Source organism: Drosophila guanche, unplaced genomic scaffold (genome assembly GCF_900245975.1).
Source record: "Drosophila guanche unplaced genomic scaffold, DGUA_6, whole genome shotgun sequence".
NCBI lineage: Eukaryota > Metazoa > Arthropoda > Insecta > Diptera > Drosophilidae > Drosophila > Drosophila guanche.
The window spans coordinates 7764405-7786119 of NW_022995745.1; the positions used below are offsets into that span (position 1 = coordinate 7764405).

General features: G+C 45.7%; 1 protein-coding gene across 3 annotated transcripts; it reads right to left on the reverse strand.

Annotated features, from left to right (window-relative positions):
• Window positions 1–758: 758 nt before the first annotated feature.
• Window positions 759–11807, reverse strand: LOC117580969 (keratin, type II cytoskeletal I). Of its 3 annotated transcripts, none has more exons than XM_034267761.1 (3): window positions 10599–11807; window positions 1909–1983; window positions 759–1878 (listed from the first exon to the last, which is right to left on the reverse strand). In XM_034267761.1, the coding sequence occupies exons 1-3, from the start codon at window positions 10946–10948 to the stop codon at window positions 1104–1106; spliced, it is 1200 nt and encodes a 399-aa protein (XP_034123652.1). In that variant the 5' UTR covers window positions 10949–11807; the 3' UTR covers window positions 759–1103. The 3 variants fall into 3 exon arrangements, with proteins under 3 accessions (XP_034123652.1, XP_034123653.1, XP_034123651.1); XM_034267762.1 differs by having other exon boundaries at window positions 759–1385; window positions 1422–1983; XM_034267760.1 differs by having other exon boundaries at window positions 759–1983.
• Window positions 11808–21715: the final 9908 nt, after the last annotated feature.

Consider the following 21715-nt stretch of genomic DNA (forward strand, 5'->3'; position numbering starts at 1 on the left):
TTTTCTGTTGACTAGGAGAACGTCCTTTAATCCATATACATTATACATAAAGTATTTATGCATATCCTTGAGTTGTAAGCATACAAATTGTAAATACAAATACAAATTCCGATGTTCAGCATAAAATTCAGCTTAGCTGCGGAACTAGGTGAGAGCTTGATGAAATTGCTAACAAGTTGGCGGCTTCACCGCAGGGCACTCTCTTTCGGGGACCAATAGCTCGGACTCCAACCCTTTTCGGCGTGGTGAATAGCGCCCCCGCACAGCGGATAACGCCACCTTGTTGGTAATTTCACCATGGACGAGGGAGACTCCAGGGAAGTCTCAATGTGTGTAGAGGGTAAGCGGTGCATCTACTGGCGCATACCCTGGAATGTGCTAGACCTTTTGTTTGATTGCTTTTGAAGGTTTGTTTTTTTTTGTTGATCGGAAGTTCGTGTTCATGAATGGAGTTCTCCTCTCTGCGTAACCAAAACTGGAAGCAAACTTATGTCTTAACTAAATGAACATTTTATTTACATACAAATGTAATGTATGTATGTATTAATGTATGTATGTATGTATCTATGAATGCATGTACATACACTGATGAAGCTTACAATTCTCTTGCTCTCTCTCTCTCTCTCTCGCTCTTTCTTTAAAAAAATAATTTCTTTGTTTTTTTTTTGTATTTTGTATTTTTTTTTTCTTTCCCTTTCTTTGCATTTTGACTACAAATTCTTTGATTTTTGTTATACTTCCTCTCTCTCTCTCTCTCTCTCTCTTTTGTTTTTCTCATTTGTTGTCTCCGTTTGTTCTTTGTTTCTCTTTCTTCCTGCTTGTCCATTTCTTAAACGCTTCTGCTTTGATTTTTATTCTAAAATATTTGATTTTTCTTCTTTGTACAAATCCTCCGCAAGATGCCGCTGCCCTCAACTCTCTCTCTCTCTATCTTGGGCCCCAAATGCTCGCAATGAGTAATACTGGCATCTCGCTCGCTCTCACTAGTAGCTAGCTATAACCTAGAGATGTGTGTGTGTATGTGTGTGTAAGTGTGCCTTACATAACCTAACTCTTTGTCTGCGCTTCTCCGCTCCCCCGCCAGAGCGCGTTTACTGATACTTTCATGTCTCCAGCGAGGTGACCACCAGATTGTGAAACACACTCGCCGACTCACTCATCATGGCCGCCTGGCCGCACGAGTCACTGGCGCCGCTCGGCGACGTCGGCGTGCCCAGCCGCAGGGCATCCATTATCACCTCAAAGTCCTTCTGGTTCTGATTCATGTCGAAGTCGACCAGCTCCAGATGATGATGATGATGGTGATCGACGACGGACAGCTTGTTGCGCTTGCTGCTCGGACTGTCCATGGAGGCGCCAGCGCTCGATCCAATGCCCATTCCCATTCCCATTCCCATGCTCATTCCCATGCCCATTCCCATGCCCATTCCCATGCCCATGCCCATGCCAACGCCCATGCCCAGTCCGACCACGTCCAGGGGGCAATCCTCGATGGCGGAGATGAGACGCTGCGGCGGTATGTAGAACTGCGATAGGGCTTCGCGCACCAGCCGGTCGCTCTCGTCCTCGCTGATGCTGTTGCTCCTCATTCGCTTGCGGGATGCGGACAGGGAGGCCTTCTCCAGCTGCTCCGCCCCCTGCGTGATCTCTGGGTCAATGAGCAGCATCGGCGCATTGATGGCGCTCAGCTCGCGGTCGAGTATCTCCAGATCGTTCACCAGATTGCTGCTGGACAGATTACGCTTCCGGATGGCCGCCGCGGCGGATTGCGAGGCGGGCGTGGCCGCTGCCTGGCGCATTGGTGGCTGATTTTCAATGGAGCACATGGTGCGGCCCGTGGCAGAGCAGTCTGCGTATTGGGATTTGGCGTTGCTGTTGCTGTTGCTGTTGCTGCTGTTGTTGTTGTTGTTGTTCGGCTTGGCATCATCCATGTTGGGCTGGAAGAGATTCTCACGCGCCAATTCCGGACTTCGGCCGTCAGTTCTGCAGAGAGAGAGAGAGAGAGAGAGAAAGTGAAGGGAAAGTTAGTCAAGAGTTGGACACACAGCAAAAACACAGGGGGAAATTGTTATGGCTGCAATATTTTCAGTTTCAGTTTCAGTTTTAATTAAAAGGAAGAAGGCAGAATGCAGAAATCAGAATGCAGGCAGAACCGTTGCCATATTGATCAACTATCGTCAGCTTGTATCGATCTCTACATAGTTGCGGTGATATCGATACAACGTGCACTCCCTCCGATGCATATTAGTGCAAAAATCGATAGCCCATCAATCGTTTTATCGAGTTCAAACTTCGCTCTAATCAATCAACGTCCTGCCCTCTCCCCTTGTCTCCCTGTCCTTCCATATTCATTGTCACCCACCCACCAGCAAGCCTGAAGCCTGACATCAGCTTCGTTTATTTGATTCTTTTGGACTAAGGACTAATGGGGCCATGGGGCCATGGAGCCATGGAGCGCTGGTTGTAAGGGAAGTTTGCCGCCGTCTCTCTGCCTTTAATTAACTGGGCCAACTGTGTGCGCGTGTATGTGGCGTGGCTTTGGTGACCAGCAGCGAAGTAAATTTCAGTTAATTTCTCTTTCAATAAAAAGCCAGCAACAACTGTCTACCAAGCGCTGCCACGCCTCCCACCCATCCTCATACAACGCTCACTGTCTAGCGACGGAGAGGTGGAAAAAATTCAAAGAAGTAACGGCACAAAGGAAAAGGCAAAACTCAAGCACTTCGCCGTGGTTAATACTCTCTCTCTCTCTCTCTCTCTCTCGCTGCTGCTGCTGCTGCTAGCTAATTAATTTATTATATGACAACTTCTTGTACCAACAGTATATTGCGAATGAAGTTAATTTTGCGTACAAATTTCATTATACTCTCTACCAAAATAATATTGTTCAAATAAAGTGGAAGAAAAAGACGCACTGATGGGCGGGCAGGTGGAAGGAGCTAAGGGGTCAGGTGGCGGGGTGGCGGGTTGGCGGGGTGGCGCACGCATTAAAATGCGCACCAGAGCATGTCAATTTTGACTATTAAAGCGAAGCAGCAGAAACGGCAGCAACAGCAGCAGCAGCAGGCAACAACAGTTACAACACAAGCAATAACTGACAGAAATAATGTGGAGGGGGGGCGCTCAGCCATGGAGTACGACGCTTCAAGGGTGGGCTGAGGAAACAACAGCACAAAAAAAAAAGCGAAAGTATGGAGGAATCTCTGTGCATCGACAAAACGAAACGGAGGAAGAAGCAAAACCAAAAAGCAACAGTGAAATACGAAAACAAACCAAAAATTGCTCAGAGCTTATAGAAACAAAACAGAATCCATGTCCAAACGGAAGGGGGGGGCAAGAGAGAAAACGAGTCAACAAATAGGAAAGAGTTAACCGATGGTAGGGGGGCAATGCCCATAATCGAATTGCATTTTCTTTTCTTCGGCCACTTACAATGCGTGACACAATGAGAGCGGAGCGAGAGAGGGAGAGAGGGAGCGTGGAATGCACAAGCAGCGCCTCACCTTGCATTGCTACTCCTTGCCGAAAGACAGTGTAAGAGAGAACAGACGGCTTGCTCGGCTCAGGTAGCCAGAGTGCCAGCAAGTGAAGCAAAAAAAAAGTATGTTAGTTTCATTGTTGCTTTTGTTGCGCTTAATGCTTGTTGTGGATGGACGGCCCAAAACGAAAATGGGAGCAAGCGAGGCAACAGCAAAAGAAACAACAAACTCCAATTCGAAGCCGACAACGAAGATGTGTTTGTAGATGGCGTGGAGGGGAGTAGGGGGGGTCATAGACGATGCGCAGCTGACTGACCGAATGAGGTGCCCACCAGGCAGACCAAAGCAGGGAGAATGTGGGGCCAAAAGAGAAGATGAGACGCCAGCCAGCAGCTTGGGCAGAGGTAGAGAGTTCGTTTAAATGTGAGGTGTGATTGAATGAGGGTGTGCTAGGTCTTTACCTACAACATACGCATGATGAGTGAAATTCAATTGGGGAGATATGAGTTGAGATCTAGAAGGTTTAGCCTTCAGCAATCACATCAAACTTTGTATTCTCATCGCACAATTCTATGAGCTGACACAGAAACACAATCCCCATTCCCCTATCTACCCACCACCATGCAGCGCATTCGCCTTTGTGGTTTTTATGAGACTATAATAGCAGAGATCATCCTGAATGAGTCAGAATCCCACACAACCCACAGCGCCCACCCCCAAAGACGCCAACCACAATGTAGATCGTGACGTAATAAGCCATCGGCATGAGCATGAGCAAGGGAGATAGCAGTAGAGAGCAAACAGAAGAGACACTTGCATACAGAGCGCTCTTTCTCGACTCTCTTTGACATTGGGAGAGGCAGACACCGAAACGGACATGTGTGTGACAACTGGACAATCCTTAGATGAAGTGGTATATTGGGGGTAAATGGGAATAGCTAGAAAACACAATTTTCATTATTGGTCCGCCTCGTCTCATATGCCGTTGTTTTCGCTTCTCCGCTAAAGCACAGCCACTGCTCCAGCACTCAAAGCCGAAATTGGGGCATACTTATTGCGCGTTAACCTCTCTCTCTCTCTCTCTGTCCTCCTTCTCCTCGTCTTCCTCTTGCACCACCCTTGGCCAACCTTTTGTGCGTTATGATTGTTTTTGCTCCCCCACTCTATTTTTTATTTAAGGGGTTTTCAGTTCAAGGCTCTTTAACCGCTTCCTCTCTCTCTCTCTCTCTCGCTCTCTGCCCTACCTATGCTTTGCTTTGTTTGGGCTTTGATTAATCGAATCGAATTTTCGGAATTTTTGCTGAAAGAGGCGCAGTACGGGAGGGGGATGGACGGAAAGCAAGCAAAGTTTTCAGCTTAGGCTTTCTAGGCAGCAATTACACATGCACACACATGTGTGTGTGTGTGTGTTGCATGTATGCATTTAACAGCACTTGTGGGTGAGAGGGGAGATGATAAAGCAGTGCGTTTAGTGAGTGGGTTAGAGAGAGAGAGAGAGAGAGAGCGGTGTTAGTGAGAGTTTAGTACCAGCGATTGAGGTTCGAGGGCAGCGGTATTTGTACTCTGGCTTAGGAATGAGGAATGGAAATGAGTTTTTAGGAAGTACCCGACCCTGTCCCCCCCACGAAGCCAGCAGGGGGCTTGGCCTGGGCCACACTGAGAGTGAGAGTAGGGCAACGGCAAGACGAAATCCTGTCAAACGACAAGTGTACAAAAAGCAAAGAAAAGAGAAGCACAAGCACAAGCACAAAGGCTAGTGCAAAAATAAGCGGAGTGGCGGGGTGGGGTGGGGTGGGGTGGGGGAAGGAAGGATGCGCAATATAGGGATGGCAGGCAGACAGTGGCTTAAAGGCAGCAGCAACGTTCTGCTGCTGTGCGGTGCGCTGCGGTGCGAGGGTAAATCGTAAATGTAGGACGCTGTTGGGGGTCATTGCGCGAGCGAGCGAGCAAGCAAGCGACGCACGCTTTCACTGTATGCAAAAAATAGTGGGAAGTGTTCAGGAAGGAAGGGGGAATTGGGCGAATGAGAATTGAAGTCGGGTGGGGTGGGGTGGTGTGGGGTGGCAACTCGTGTCAAAGGTAACTTCATTTCAAAGTCTCCCGAAGTGTTCAACAATCACACAAAAGTAATGTAAAACCCCGACTCGTATTAACTTCTTGCAATATTTTCACTGCCTTTAGGACTTTATCAAAACGTAAGAGCATAATAAAAACAACAACAATAACAGATCAAAACCAGTTTTCAGCTTCGCCGCTTCCTCCTCGCTATTTTTATCTCCATTCCATTCCAACCCCACTCCACCCCACCCCACCACACACGCAGTCAGACAGACGGGGGGTGGGGTTGTATCATCGAAAAGTTCTAAATATTTCACTCAATGCATATTGCGAGATGCAAAGCGAGCGAGATAAGGTCTCCCCCTTTCAAGTGTGCACCGTGAGGGGTGGGGGAGGGGGGTGGGGGGAGTTTTTGATTTGATTGTTTTGTGGTGCAATTCGCGTTACCGAATAGATGAGATGAACAGCAGCAAAGGCAACAACAACAACAACAACAACAATCACTTCTTTGCATCGCCTGGCGATGACAGAGTGAGACAACAGGAGGAGACACAGCAGCCACAGCGACAGCGACACACAAAACAGAAACAGCAAGAAAAAGAAAAAGCAGCACAAGCAACAACAGCAACAACAACAACAAAAACTATAAAAACGTCATCGCAGTCGCGAAATTATTACGACGACGCCGCCGCCGCCGCCGCAAAATGGGGTGGCCTGAGTGGGTTACACAAAAAGCTGTCGTTCGTCTATGGGTGAGTGCCAGTGCCAGTGCCAGTGCCAGTGGCAGTGCGAGTGTATGAGTGCCAAAGAGCATGGAGCACAAAAGAGTGCAAGAAGTGGGAGAGTGGAAGTGCGAGGGAGAGGAACAGCTAGCGGCTGGTGGCTGGTGAGCGGCTCTGGACAGATTGTTATGTGGTGAATGAGTGAGTAAAAGAGATGGGGGGGGGGGGGGGGGGGGGGGTGAGTGCTGACGGATAAAGCAGTGCAGAAGCACCGCTAAAGACTCGAGGAAATTCGGTAAGCGATTGAATAAGAGAGTCGCGACTCGCTGCTTCTGTTGTTGCTGTTTCTTAGCGTTATTTGAAGCGCTTTAGCCCATCATTTATTTGTTTTTTGCAAGAGGTACTGAGAGCCAAGGGAATACTGGGGTACATCAATTAATATAAGAAAAAACAGCAACATTTCGATCATTCCGATCATCATGCGACAACATCAGCTCGTTTTTTACCGTCAAAGTTAATCAATTAAGCACTCAAATGGAACATGCGATTTGATCCATTCCACATTTTTGTACTCTTCTGGCTGGCTCTGGCTCTGGCTCTCTCACTTCCGATTTCTCCACTTTGTGTAATTAATTTATCGATTGCTGGCTGAAAAACAGCTACAAGCAAGGGGCATTAAACACACATCAGCCTGAATATGCATTTCCCAAAGAGGAGTGGGGTGTGAGCTCGGTGCTGGTGAAACATGTCAAACAAAGCAAGACGAGGGTAAAGAGACATCAAGAGAAACACACACACACACACACACACGCACACGCACAGGCGAGAAGTTGGAAAATTAATCAGCCAAATCTAAGATTTTTTACAGCTTTAGGATTCGAAATTCACGCATTTATGCATAAAATTCATGCGAATATAGGGCATTAATTAAGTTCTGGTCGTCATACCGCCCCTCCAGGGTATACAAAATAAACGGAAAGCCAGCGCACGAACACCGCAACGTCGCGAAGCGACGCTGGCTGAGAAAGAGCGCGCTGCCAGTAGCAGAGAGAAAGAGAGAGAGAGAGAGAGGCACAGACAGACAGTCGTGACAAGCGAGGAGGCATTGTCCAAAAGGAAACGAAACGCGGGTTGGAATTAACTTTGCAAAAGCAAAAACAAAACCCAAGCTTAAAGCGTGTGTAACGGCATTTTGTTGTTTGTTTGTTTTCTCCGCCGTTTGGCGGCGCGCGCGAACGATAAAAGAAAGCCAAAGGTGGCCACTGCCACTGCCACTGTTGCTGCTGCTGCTGCTGCTGCTGCTGCTGCTAGATAATGTAAGTGCATACACACATATGTAAACGTACAAACATGAGTATAAATATGAGAGATGGAGAGGGGATGGACTGGCACAGCAAGTGCCGTAGGGGCGGTCAGGGGTGTTACGCGCTGCGCTCCGCTTAAGGTGCGTGAGAGTAGGAGCATAAGCAGCAGAGTCGAGTTAACGTCGAATCAAAAGAGTCCACAGAATTTGGGCCGCAAGGACTAACGAACGAACATGAGCAAGTAGAAATAGAATTCGTGGAAGAACGAACTTGAACTGAATCACAATAGGAAGTTAAAGCAGCAGCAGCAGCAAGCCGTGAATGAAAGTTAACGGTAAAGGAAATGGACTAACCAGCAACTCTCATATATACACACACACACACACACGCACGAAACGAAAAGATTCTACATGAAAAATTGCAAAAAGCTGCGCTGCTGCTTTTGCTGATTATGCCTCTGCCAGCAGAGAGCGCCGCCAACAACTGCCAGTGGGCCAAAATGTTTTAGCAGCTGCAGCGCAGCGTGCAGAGAGACCAACGACGACGGTGACGGCGACGGTGACGGCGGACGTGCATAAAAGACGAAGACAAAAATAATGATACACAGGCAGAGGCAGAGGCAGAGGCAGAGGCAGAGGCAGGCCAAGCAAGCACACTTATGCTCACTTTGTGTTCGTGTTCTTGTGTGTGTTTGTGTTTGTATTTCTGTTTCTGTTTTTTTTCTGTATCTCTTTTGTAAAATACGCTTAAAAAGAAATTAACTATTAACTAAAGACGACTGGGGCACAGAATAGTAAGTAGTTCCGAATCTCTTCGGACGGGCGTGTGTGTTCGTGTGCTCGTGTGCTCGTGTTCGTGTGTGTGAAGGTTCAGTTCTGTTGCCACTGCTGCGGGCGCTACCGCTGACTGGTTGGTGTCTGTTGTTGCTGCTATTATTGTGGTTGCTTTTTTTGTTTGTTTGTTGCAAGTGGAACGTGATTCCGATTACTTCTTTAGCGCCCAAACACACACACACACACACACATGAGCACATTCTCATAAAAATGTATGTATGCATGTGCCTGTGTGTTTGCTAGAGATGGACCAAGCAGCAGGCTGCCCAGGCACGAGTCACGACGATACACGACCACAAAACGGAACTAATAATCACAAGTTCACAGACGCGCGCCTTATGATTCATCAGACGCTGGCGAGTATCGTTTATCATCCAATTTCTGTACAACTGTACAACTTCGGTGTGAACTCTGCAGAAAAATGATTACTCAATACTTGCGGAGCACGTGGAGCAGCAAAGCGACACCGTATTTCACCCTCCTGTGTGTCGTGTCCAGTTTTCACTCACTTTTAAGTCCGTTTTGCGGTTTGCTACATGAGATAAGGGGCACAGCAGAGCGGTATGTAAATATGTACATGTGTGTATGTATGAGACAATTTGTTTTACTCCATGAACTCTGAAGTTACATGGTGCAGTCCCATCTCTAATTGGATCTAAGGATCTGCTAATGACATATTTATGTACTACATATGTACATATCTATTGACATACATACAGGCATAGATTCACATGTTTTTCGAGCAAGATGCACTTCGTTTGCATGTGGTTCCCCTGTCCTTTCTTGATTCTTGGTCACAGTGCTACTTACTATACGATTGGCCCTGCAGCATACAAAAACACAGCACATACACACACACACACACACACACACACACACACATATGTATGTACATAAATACCAAGCATGTCATGAAACGCACAACTTTTGCTTCAATTGTTGGAGCTTGCTCTTTTTTTTCGGTTGCCTGTGTTTGTGGTTTTCATTTGGCTTTTTTTCCGTGCGATTACGAGCTTGCTTTTTTGCTTGACTTTTGGCTTTGTCCGCTTTTGTGTGTGTGTGTGTGTGTGTGTGTGTCTTCACTTTGCTTTTACTTCTTTGTGCCTTTGTAGTTTGTATTATTTTCGCTTTTGCTTTTGCTTTTGCTGCAGTGCACCCTTCCCACCCCAACCTGACTTTGTGCTTACTTTTGGGTTAACATTTAAGTAGTTTTGCTTTTCCTGCAATGTTTTATGCATACATAAATATGTATGTATGTGTGTATGTATGTGTGTGCGTGTGTGCTGCTTGCGTTTACTCTTCTGTTTCTTAATTGGTTTGCCTTTGATGTTTGTGTTTTTTATGTCATACCCATTTCTTGCCCATTGCTTCGGCGTGTCTTTGCTTTAATTTGTTGTATTTTGTTCATTCTTGTTTTTGCATTGCATTGCCTATGCGGCTTCGTCTTTGTCTTTGTCTTGCTTATGCTTGGCTTTGCCCTGTCTTTGCTGTCTTTTATTTTGCCTTTGCTTTGCCCGTACTTCTTTGCTCGAATTGCCTTTGGCTGACGGCCTGAGCTTGGCCTCAATGTTTCCTCGCTATGAAAATATGCCGCCGCCGCCGTCGCTTCCATCAGTGCTGTGTGTCTATGTGTGTGTGTGTGTGTAAACGAGTGTCTGTGAATGTTTTTGTTGTTTTGTTTTGTGTGTTTCTGTATTCGTTTGTGTTTGTCCGATTGTTTGTCCGATGTTGCTGCAACTTTGCAATACTCGACGACGACTAAGGTGAATGGGAGACGGCAAAGCAAGCAGTGGAAGTGGAATGGGATGGCAAGGGGATGGGGATGGGGATGGGGAGGGTATGGCCGAAAGAGAAGAGGAAGCAGGCTAGTGGCAGAGGAACACAAGTCCTTGTGGAAGCCATATACTACTGTGGTGTGGTAAATCGGGTTTGGTTTATTGCCCAAGCCGTTTACGGCTTCAAAGCGGCTAAGGCTAAGCAGTTGCATCATCCGACAAGTCCCCACTGCTCCTGCGGGACAGGAGAGTAACCCAACAGGAATACAAAAATATAACGATATTTGACGGTTCAAATGCTGACAGCCACCCCTGCCCACCATCAGACACACGCACAGAATCTCGAGTTGCCAAGTTCAAAGTTCATCACCCACCCACCCACCCACGCGCACGTTTCGTTATAAATATGCTACTTGACGACACTAACCTGGGCAAATTCTGCAGGTGACGCAGCTGCTTCTCGCGCCGCAGCTCATCGTTGAGGCGACAGTAGGTGTTGTTGATGCACACGCTGCGCCGCAGATTTGTCTCCGAGTCCTTGATGCGCTCCATTTTGTGGGCGCAGAGCTGCAGGATCCGCTTGCGCTCCTCGCGCTGCCGCAGCTTTGGCGAGATCATCGGCACGCGCGAACGGTGATGATGATGGCCCATCGGGGGGGAGCAGCGTGGCGGGCCGAACATGTCCGAGTCATCGTCGCTGCCGCTGCCGCTGCCACTGCCACTGCCGCTGCCGCAGCCACCGTTCGCTGCTACGTTTGTATTGGTTGGCAAGGTCATTGTGCGTTTTTATTGCTCTCGCTATATGTGTGTTTATGAGTGCGGTTTGTGTGTGTGCGTGGAGCGTGCAGAGTCGCTCTTTCTCTGCCGCCGCTGCTGCTGCTGCTGAAGACTTTTAATTATGTTTTGGTTTGCTGCTCTGCTCTTGGCTCTGCTGTTACAAGCGTCTTCAAACTGCAACAAATGTATGCGCTGGCAAGGCAAACCACAAATGTTTCAAAGGCGTTTTTGGTTGTATTTGTTTGTGTTTGTATTTTAGGAGGAAGCTACTTTTTGCATCACACAAATGAGCTAAGCTCTCCGCCTGATGCTGCTGCTGCTGCTTCTTCAGTCTGACTGCGGAGCAAGAGGCGCCGTTTGCCTGCGAGTGTTTTTTATCTTATTTTGAGATTTCACTTTGCTGTTTCGTTACCGTTAGCTTAGCGTTCTGCTGCAGTTACTGTTTTTGGCTACTTATTTTGCAGAAATTCAAAATAATCCAGGACTTTTGAATTTCATTGTGTTGTTGTTTTTTTTGTTTTGGCACAAAAAGTCATTCAAAACGGTGAAAAAAAATAACAAAAACATTACAGTCTGCTCGTCTGTCGCCTTTTACTTGCAACTGTTCTTGATTTGGCGGCGACTCAGGGCTTGTTGGCGGGGGGCACGCGGGGAGCCGATGATGCAGCACACTCGGACTCGATTACGTTGCGAAGATTTGGGAAAAGTCCGACATTAGTTATGTTTTCGCTGGTTGTCGCGGCCCCGTGTTTCCCCACTGCCGACACGGATGTTTTCAACGGAGATTTCTGAATTCAGAAAAAATTCGACAGGGCTGTGTTGTTTACACGTTCGCGGCGAATTTATTTTTGAGAGACACTCTGAAGTCTGAAGTAAACCAAAATATAGCGCGGATGTTGGGGAACAATTTTTCCGGGCTGCAATATGCCCTCTTCTTGCATGTTTGCGACTCATGTTGCTTGATAACCGGTTGGCGGGCATTAAAATGTTGCTGCTTGAATGTTGCAAAGAAACGTGTGCTGGGCATGTACCAAAAGGTATGGACAACGGGGTAAAGCACAATGTGCCGTACTGCTGGCGTGCTGTGAAACTCTACCTCGTTGGACTGACATGCCTTGTGGGCATTTCCTAGCAACATGTTGGACGGGGAAAGAGAGAGCAAAAGAGAGAAAACGATGCTGTCGTTGCTTGCTCGGCTCGGTTCGTTAGTGTCGTTTCGTTTCTTTGTGGCTGTAGAAACGGAAGTAGCTTAAAGAGCGCATTGTGAAAGAGAGCGCTCTATCTACCCCCTTTCTGCCGCACCTCGTGGGCACGACATGAAGAGAACAACACAACTTGACATGGCGTACGTGCCGGAGCGGCTTCTCGCGACCATATGCAACCTACTGTGGCTGTGTGTGTCTGTATGTTCATGTGTGTGGGATATGCAAGTGGCGCAAAAGATTTTGGCACCGCATGGCATGGCTCCCTGTCTGTGTGTTCATGTGTCCATTTGTAACGGAAGCAAAACGCAAGCACACGCGCGAGCCTTTGGCCATCAAGGCGACTGACTTGCTAGGTGGGCCAGTGGGTGGCAGGCGGAGAAGGTTGGATTAGACAGTAGATGGGTGGGCAAGGCTGGGTCCCCAGCGTCTGTTTTATTCAACGTCTCTGCCGACAGACAGAGACTCTATTACATACAATTCTTCGACCGCGTCTTTGTTTTTCTCCGAAAACTCCTCTTTCCTCATCTGTATCTCTTTCTTTGGCATCATCAGACACAGTAACAGTCACAGTCGCAGTCGCAGTCGCTTCTTCCCTTCTAACTCTCGCCGCAGTATCAACGTGTTCTTCTCCACCATTACTCCCTCCCTCCTTTACGCTTGCTCTTCACCATTATCGCATTCCTCTGACCTGACCCTTCTTCCCCTCATCATTGCAACGCTCTTTGTGCTTGTTTCTCGTTGTTTTATTATTACATACATACATACATATGTATGTACATACTTATGTAAAAAGTGAGTGGCCTGCGGCCCACCGTTCATTGTTGTGTAGGGGGGAGGTCTAACCACGATGCAGGACCGACGACACAGTTTTCTCTAGATCATCGCCTTATAGTTACGGCCATGTGTATGTAATTAGCCAAAGCGGGATATCTGGTCAATAGTTTTACTGTGAATTTAGGCTAAGTAGATATCACACACACAGGCACATTCCCAGAGAGCGAGCAGTGGGAGGGAAAGAGCAATTGCCTCATTGCGAAAACATAAAGAATGAATAAATCAAAACAAAACCAAAGTCAGTATCAAAGCACCTCCTACCCCTCGGCAAACACATTGACAATAAACAGTTTTAGAATGTTTCCCCCCAACAACAATTCTGAGGTCAGTTTTGGCAGCCATGAGAGTGGTGTGAGTCCAGTGCACCAGTGTGTGAGTGTGCTTTCCACACAAAGAGACAATGCAAATTTGCACTCAAACAAAGAGACAAACAAAGATGAGCAAGAGCGAACGAGCAAGAGAGTGCATGAGTTTGTTCGTTTTGAGTGTTTACACGATCTTTGTGCTACGAGTTTAAGGCGACGAAGGATGATTGTTACCGTTATTTATGGGGCGAGAGACTCATCAACAAAATGGTGCTCCCAAATCATGTTGTTTATCAGGAAATGAAATTTCCCTGAAAAAGGGGAAACACCATTACATTCGCTCTCTCTCTCTCTCAGCTATCTCCATCGCGCGCCGCCTTTGTCTCTTGCATTTCTTGCAACACAAGATCAATTCAAATTACGTAATTAAGCAACAAGCCAACTAGCAATTAAATATTTATTGCTTCGTATTTCTTTCCGATAACGAGAAAGCTAAAAAGAATTGAGGCAAACAATACACTGAAATAAAACAGAAATGAGAAAATAAATACAATTCAAAGCCACACACACACAAACACACATTATCATACATACATATATTATGGCACGCGGCGACTACCTGCGGGCGACGCGACAGCGTTGACGTTCGACGTTCGACGTCGCGACGTCGACGCTGAGAAATCAACGCGATTAATTTGGCGTTTTTGTTTTGTTTTGCATTGCTTTGCTTTGAGATATTCTCTTAGCGTAAATATGTACATATCTATGTATGAATGAGAGTATTCACATGTGTACATACATGCGTGGTAACTGGGAAGGGTACTACGGCGTTAACCAGACGATTGTAATGCCAGTTCAAATAGCGAACTTATAATAAACATATGTATGTAAATATGTACATATGGACACATTTATATGTATGAGCCCTTTCACCTCTACAAAAATCTTAAGTGTCAATAACAAACGAATTTTCATATAATTTTGTTTACAAGTAAAAATTTGTTTCTGTCTTTTTAACAGATTCGAATCATGGTTTTGGCCAGTGAGAACAAAGAAATTTGCACTCGCTTTAGCATTTTCCCTCTCTCTCACAAGCACACACACTCATCCTAGTGCCGTGTGCGCCAAAGAGTGGGATATAACGGCTAGTTTTGGTGTGAGAAGTGTAAGATGCAGAGACAGATATACCGGAGTAATGGAAACATAAATGTTTGAAAATTCCAAAAAGTACATGTAGTATGTATTAGGTGGAAAGGGGGGATAAACGAAGTGCAAGATTTAACATTAATACATAACCAGCAGCGGCCTTGCCGCGCCTCACAGCGTTCCTATCATGTTGTTGTTGTATTTTTGTCACATCATTGGTAAGTAGGGTTGAGTGAAAATGAAACTGTTGCAGCCAGCGGCAGGGATGGCTGTCTGTGAACAAGTTTTATTTTCTTCGGCTTTGGCCTCTCCCAACTCACACTCACTGTAGTGCTCTTTCTTTTTCCCCCTCGCTCTTTCTGTAAGAGCTAGCGCTCTTTTTTTGGCTACGAGCGCGTGCTCTCTTGTGGGTGACAACACTCTTGAATTGGCCGCACAGCCAGCGCTTGGAGAGTACAGTGGGATATTTATGCGATAAAAAACGTTTTTAATTGGGATACATTAAGAGATGTATGCTTTACAATGTTGCAGCGATTCTAGTACTTACAATTATTACATATGTATTAAAGCATTAACAGATTAGCGGGATTAGGCAGTGACTTCATAAAAACGTACACATATTCACGCATGTATGCACGTATGTACATATGTATGTCTATTCATACCCATTGTCGAACCAAAAATGTGAACTTGTAAAGGTGTTAAGATGCAGGTAAAACATCCCTAAGAATAACCAAGGATTACAGCGCTTTGTTTCAGTTCTGTTCGATTGTGTTTGGCTCCATTCCACTGTGCTTCATGTGAATGAACGTATAAAAAGTGAGAGCGTCGCCTGTTTTTGCTGCTGGCTCAACATCATAAACGAAAATCAATGACTCCCATCCGCCCGCCCAGCCATCGTCTTCCCTTCCTCCACACCCCTCTGTACCATCTACGGCTTATTTTGCTCCCTGCTGCCACTGCCGCCGCGGTGGCTTCTTTTAGGCCTTCCTCTGCAGGCCACTGGAAGCCGTCGTTCTGCTGCTGCGACGGTCGGCCTCGATCTCGTTGCGTCCCAAGTAGACCCCAAAAGCAGTGCTTCTTCTCGTCGTATAAGCAAGCAGTGATAAATGCCTTAGCGTCAGCGGGAACGTCGTCAGCCTGCGCGTGTTCCGTACTTACATACAAACATATGTACATATTTATATATGTGTTTGTGTGTGTGTGTGTGTGTGGACTTGGTTGCATTAAGAAATGAGTTTTGTGTTTGGAGCATTGTTAGATTGGACTCTATTTTAAGTTGATTTCGGTTTGTTTTTTTTACTTGCTTATGCACTCGCAAACTCACAAAAACACACACAGTCTCACTTAGGCAGTGGCGTTAGCAGCGCTGCTTCGGCTCGGATTTCTTTTTTTTCTCTTCATTTGTCGTTGCCATTTTTACAATCGCTTTTGTTGTTGTTGCTTCTGCCTCTGACTGGCCTCTTCTTGGTGTTGCTTTTGCTGTTGTCAAGGGTATCGTATCGACCAAGAGGTGGTTGGTTGTTGTTGGTCTACATATGTACGTACATATTTATGTATTGATGTACATATGTATGTGTGTGTATGTTGCATTGTCCGCTCGAATTCCCCCTCAGGACAGAGACTTGTAATTTCTCTATTATGAGGATAATTATGTACATGAATATGAATATGGCATAAAACCTAAGATATCAAATCCATTCCAGGGTAGCCGCATGCGGTAATTAATAGCTAATGGAGAACATGCAACACCTTTTCCAGTAATGTAAGGCATCACAGGAATCTATTCAAAAATAAAGAAGGACAACGTAACCTATTATAATTTAATATAACGGTAAAGCTGCCAGCATTTGCATTTCTCTCTGCCTGTTCTCGCTCTCACTCTCTGGCTCTCTTTGTGTTTATGCGTTTAACATTGATACGTGCCGCAGATACACGAACACACTCACACACATCACATGCAAACAGAGAGTGTATTGTGTCATGAAGGGGGGACCGGAGACAGCTGGGGTAAGTTTGTAATTAATTGCGGCCTTGCCAGACACCCTCTTACCCATCCCACCCACTCAGGGCAGCTGCCTGCCTCCCTCGGACGCCATGTGGGAAAGTAGTCGCCAACAGTTTGTTTTCTTTTCTCTCACTCTCTTTTGGGCTGTTGAGTGAAGGAGGGGGCCAATGCTACGCCTAGTCCAATGCTCCACACTCGCACTCCCCACCCCTACGCCCGTTCGTGCTTGCTCGTGTGCTATCCAAAAACGGACAAAGCAGCGGCCGAGGCAGCGAACGAAGCAGAGAAAGCGCGCTAGTTACAGTTACAGTGAGCCAGAGCCAAAGACAAAGGCAATGGTTCGCTTAACGGTAATTATGCTGGCAGTGGACGAATTTTTTTTTTCTTTTTGGGTTGTGGAGAGGGAGGACGCCGCGACGTTAATTGAGTGGGATGAGCAGGGGAGTCTAAATGTGTACTGTATCACCGCATGCCGCAGCACACTTTCTTTTCAATCCGAATGCTTATTCTCTTTGTGAGTGAACAAGTCTTAAAATATTTTGCGAACGAGAGAACAAGCAACAGCAGCAGCAGCAGCACACGATCTAAGGGCAATCTTCAGCAACAGAAGCAGTAACACCCCACCCCAACCCTCCTCCCGCCATACAATAGGCTTGTGTGATCGGCAATCATACGGCTAGTGCATTCATGTGTGCGTGCGTGTGTATGTTCTCGCTCGGTTCGTGTTTGCCCATTTCTGCACTTCACTTCGGTTCGCTACAGCTCGGTTGGATTCAGTTTCTCTGGCTGTAGAGAGCAGCCCCTCTCTCATTCACTCACTCGACTTATCGCATAATAAAGCCACATGCATGCTTGTGTATGTTAGTGTGTTTCTATGTACATATGTATGTTGTTTTCAATTTGAAGTGATTTGTGCAGTATTAGGAGCGTTAGAGCCTTTACTTTGCAAGTTACGTTTTCAATTAATTAAGTGGCAGGAACGGTAGCAGGCGTACCTTGCAGGGGAACATACATATTAGTGAGACCAGAAGGTAGCAGCAACAGCAGTTTCGGTGCCACGTCCTTGAGACCAACAAAATGGAATTGCATTCTGTCCAGTTGCGAAACAGAAATACTAAGTAGAAAGTTAACTGTTAACATTCAAAAACCAATAAAAAAACACGGAAAATGTTATTGATTGTGATCACTGTTAAATACCGTGCGTGGAGCGGCAGCGCAGCAGCAGAATACTTTTCTGTGCTCATTCGATAGGGACGTATGCTTTACATTCATACATACTCATGCATACACACATACATTGTTTATTTTAATCTTTGGAACCGTATGCACTTCGATCACAGTGTTAGTATATTTAAACTGTAATTAGCATGTGTAATTCTAGAATCAATGGATACGCAAGATTATGCTCTGTGGCCCAATTGTTACTCCTCACGCCGCGTCGCATAGAAATTGTTTCTGTTTTATGCTTTGACGCTTCTCCCTCTCCCTCTCTCTGTCGACGCCTTCGTCTGTATTGTGTGCCGTGTACTGCTGTTCCTCTTTCTCTTTCTGTTTGTACATTCGCGCTTCAAAGTCGAACAAATAAAATGAGCGAAAAAAAATATCAGCAAAAAAAGCAAAGCGAAGAGCAAAGCAAAGCAAAGCCAATACCAGCAGCAGCAAACGCAACAACGCGGACAACAACAGGTTTAAACTACGCAAAACGGAGCAAATTATAATAACAGAAGCTGCTGACGACGCGACAGTAACGAAAGCGTCGGCAGCGACGCAAACGAAAACGTCGACGTTAACTCCAACTCCAGTCCAACTACGACAAAGGTGATAACAACGGACAAAAAAGGAAGGATGACAAGATTATGCCCTTGCAGTTACATATGTACATATTTATGTTAAAATTACTATTAGGTAGCGGATTTTGATGCTGCGTTGCATAAATCTGTTCGCACTAATAGTAATCATCCCTGCAATGAGTATAACACAAAACACAGTCCAGAGCCCAGTGACGTAGTCAGAGAAGAGTCAGTAAAAGCGGATAATAAAATGAAACACACAGGCATACATGCATACGTACATACAGATATGTGTGTGTGTGTGTGTGTGTGTGTTCATGCAAAACAATTGGTTGTGTGTGTACGTGCAAGTGTGCCTTGAAATTGGCCCAAGCGATGATGCGGAATTGTTGGCAAACTTCCGAATTGACAATAAAGTGGGGCACTTACACTCCACTCACAAGGGAATCTGCACACACACACACACACACACACGCCTATCGCTCTGCATCGGTATATTTGCGTATGAAATATGTATGTATTTCTGTGTGTATGTATCGACTGTAATGTAAACTGCAAGAACAAATAGGCAGGTATCTAAATCCTTAATCAAAATAAAGAATCACTAGGATGCGATAATGTAACCAATTAATAACCGAATCATCGTCACAAAGAGGACGCATACACATGGAAAAAACCCTAAAACAGCTGGTAAAAGGGTCACCTGCTATTTAATTTCTAGTTTGAGTACTTGGATGTTGATGTTAACATTTATAGGTACATGTGTACATACATAGATACATATGTTAACTGTAAACGGCCGCAAAATGCCCGTTACCACCCACTCCACACACAGCACGCTTGACAGAGTGGGAAAAAGTATTAAAAAGGCCACTTTTGATGTCATGACAGTCGAAAGAGCTACAACAACCCAAAGTAAAAAAAAATGCACAGAATTAAGAGAGGATCTTCAAAAGAGCGTGTGGGACACACACACAAAAATTATACATAGAGCGATATTAACATTGGCCAAAGCATAATGAGTGCATGTTAGATCTTGCTTATTGAAACAAATTGTTTTAATTGCTTATTTAATATGCAGACAGCAGCAATGAAGAGAGCAGAGCAACAACAACAGGAAAAAAACGGAGCCCCGCAGCGAAAAATGCACACACAAAAGCAAAATGGAATTTCCGAAAATCATAAGAGAGACCACAACTGCGACGGACGCCGAGGTCGATGCCGATGCCAGCGCTGGCGTCGCGCTTCCCTAACAAACGAGCGTCGACCTGTATTCGCGCGGGCTTTTTACGTTTGGATTTGTATGCCTCGTATTTAACGGAAATTCGGGTATGTTAGCTCGTCTAAATATTTGCAACAGCAAGAACATGGCAATTCGAGCGAGAGTATAAGCACGTATGTATAGGCTCTGGTAACGGTTCTGGTGTTCTGTATAGATCAGAAATATATTTTATAAGTCCCATAAATCGTATGGTTACATATTCACTATCCAAGTACTGGGTATAAAAATTGTCGCTTCATATGCGCAGCGACTCATAACATCCCATCTGGTTTTTTCTCTTTCTGTGTTCTATGTTCTGCTCTTCCTTCTTCGTTCACGCACTGCTTTGATGTTTGTATGTTTGCGGGGCGGCGCCCCCTTGGCATAAAGAATGGGAATACATGTGCGCATACCTGTGCCACCGTCTGGCTTTGCGTGGATGTGTGTGTTTATGTGTGTATAGTTTGTAGACACCTTCCTCCAGTACCAAAATAACAGAAATCTAGGGAATCCAGCGCTTGGATTATCTTTAATAAGTGGTTCAGAACATACGCCCATGTACATACGTTGACTTATGTACATATCTATGAATGTACGGACGAGTATACCTTACGCTCTTTACGCTTTTCCTAAATGTTCACTTTCCGTACGAGAAATTCATTGAATCAACTTCTCTGCCTGTGACTACTACCAAATGCTCAGAGGCGTGACAGCTTGTAATGCAGACATACACATGCATACATACATATGAATACACATGCGCTTACATAAGTGTACATGAACATTTTTGCTTGTTTTTGTTCAGCAGAACAGCTGATTAGCAGCTGATCCTAAAGCAAATCCCAAGCAATTTTGGAAATGCGATTAAAGTTGTTCTCTGAGCCAAATTTCATTGCACTCATCGATCACCTTTGTACACATTTTTGTATGTACGCGTAAATGGTCGCCAGTAATCGATTGCGGCAGGGGGGAGTACATAAATTCAAGTAGTCATAAAGGAGCAATCGCTAACCTCTATGGCGCAGGAGATGGAGCTGGCACTGCAACTGCATGCCACTGCATATGCACATGCACACACACATGCATATTCCAGCCTGTGCGTATGTGTGTGTGTTTGAGTTTGTGGCATCTTTTGTCAGACATCTTAGTCTTCGTTTCGGTTTTTGGAGCGGGGTGTGAAGCAGGGGCAGCGCCAGGCCAACACACAGCCAACAGCTGGCGGCCAAAGCGGCTTTATGGCCATTAAAGCCATAAAAAAGCATTGAAGATGGGAAGAAGTCAGTCAGGCAGGCAGGCTGCCAAGCCAAGGCAATGAAAATTGAACAGCGCCAAAGGCAGAGCCAGAGCCAGACCCAGAGCCAGAGCCAAAGAGCAGCAAAAAAACGAGCGCCAAAGGCAAAGCCAAAGAGCAGTAAAAACACCGCGCATATTCAGCCAAAGAGCGGCGGGGTGACGCAAAGAAATAAGAAAAGAGAGAGAGCCAACGAGAGCGTATAATTTTATTTGAATTGCGAAGGGTTCGTTCGTTGTGCTGCTTAAGAGTGTGTGTGCGAGTGCGAGTGGGAGTGGATTGGATCGGTGTGCCGAAAGCGACTGCGACAGCGACGGGGACAGGTCTTAACGGACAAGGTTGTAAGCAGACAGCATGTGGCGCTTCCACTCACTCCCTCTTCGCCACACTCCATTGGATTTTTGCGTGTGTTTTGCTTTGGTTTTTCTTCTTTATTTTCGTATTTTGTTTTATTAGCACTTGCGTGTGCTGCCATTTAGCGCATTTAATTTAATAATTAAGTTGCTGATGAAGACGACGCGGACTCTCTTGCGGTGTGTTTGTGTGTGTGTGCGAGAGTGGGAGAGTTGTAGGGCGAAAGCAACAGAAATTGAACAGCAATACGTGACATTGAAAATGTATGCTACGCTGGGGATATATTTATGTACGTATGTATATGCAAATGTACATACGTTTCAATGTACATATGTTGTTGTTGTTCCCGTTTCTACATTTGCTTTTGCACACTTGTGTGTGTTCGTTCAAGAGGCTGACTTTATTTCGTGGGGGTCTTACAACAAAACAAAACGAATGTACAAATGTAGATAAGTACATACATGTGTATGTGTGTATGTATGCAGTAAAATTGCACATTATGGAAAAGCCACCACAGCCTTAAAGAATCGGTTGACACAACAAACTCTTCTTGTCAGTATGTAAATACATACA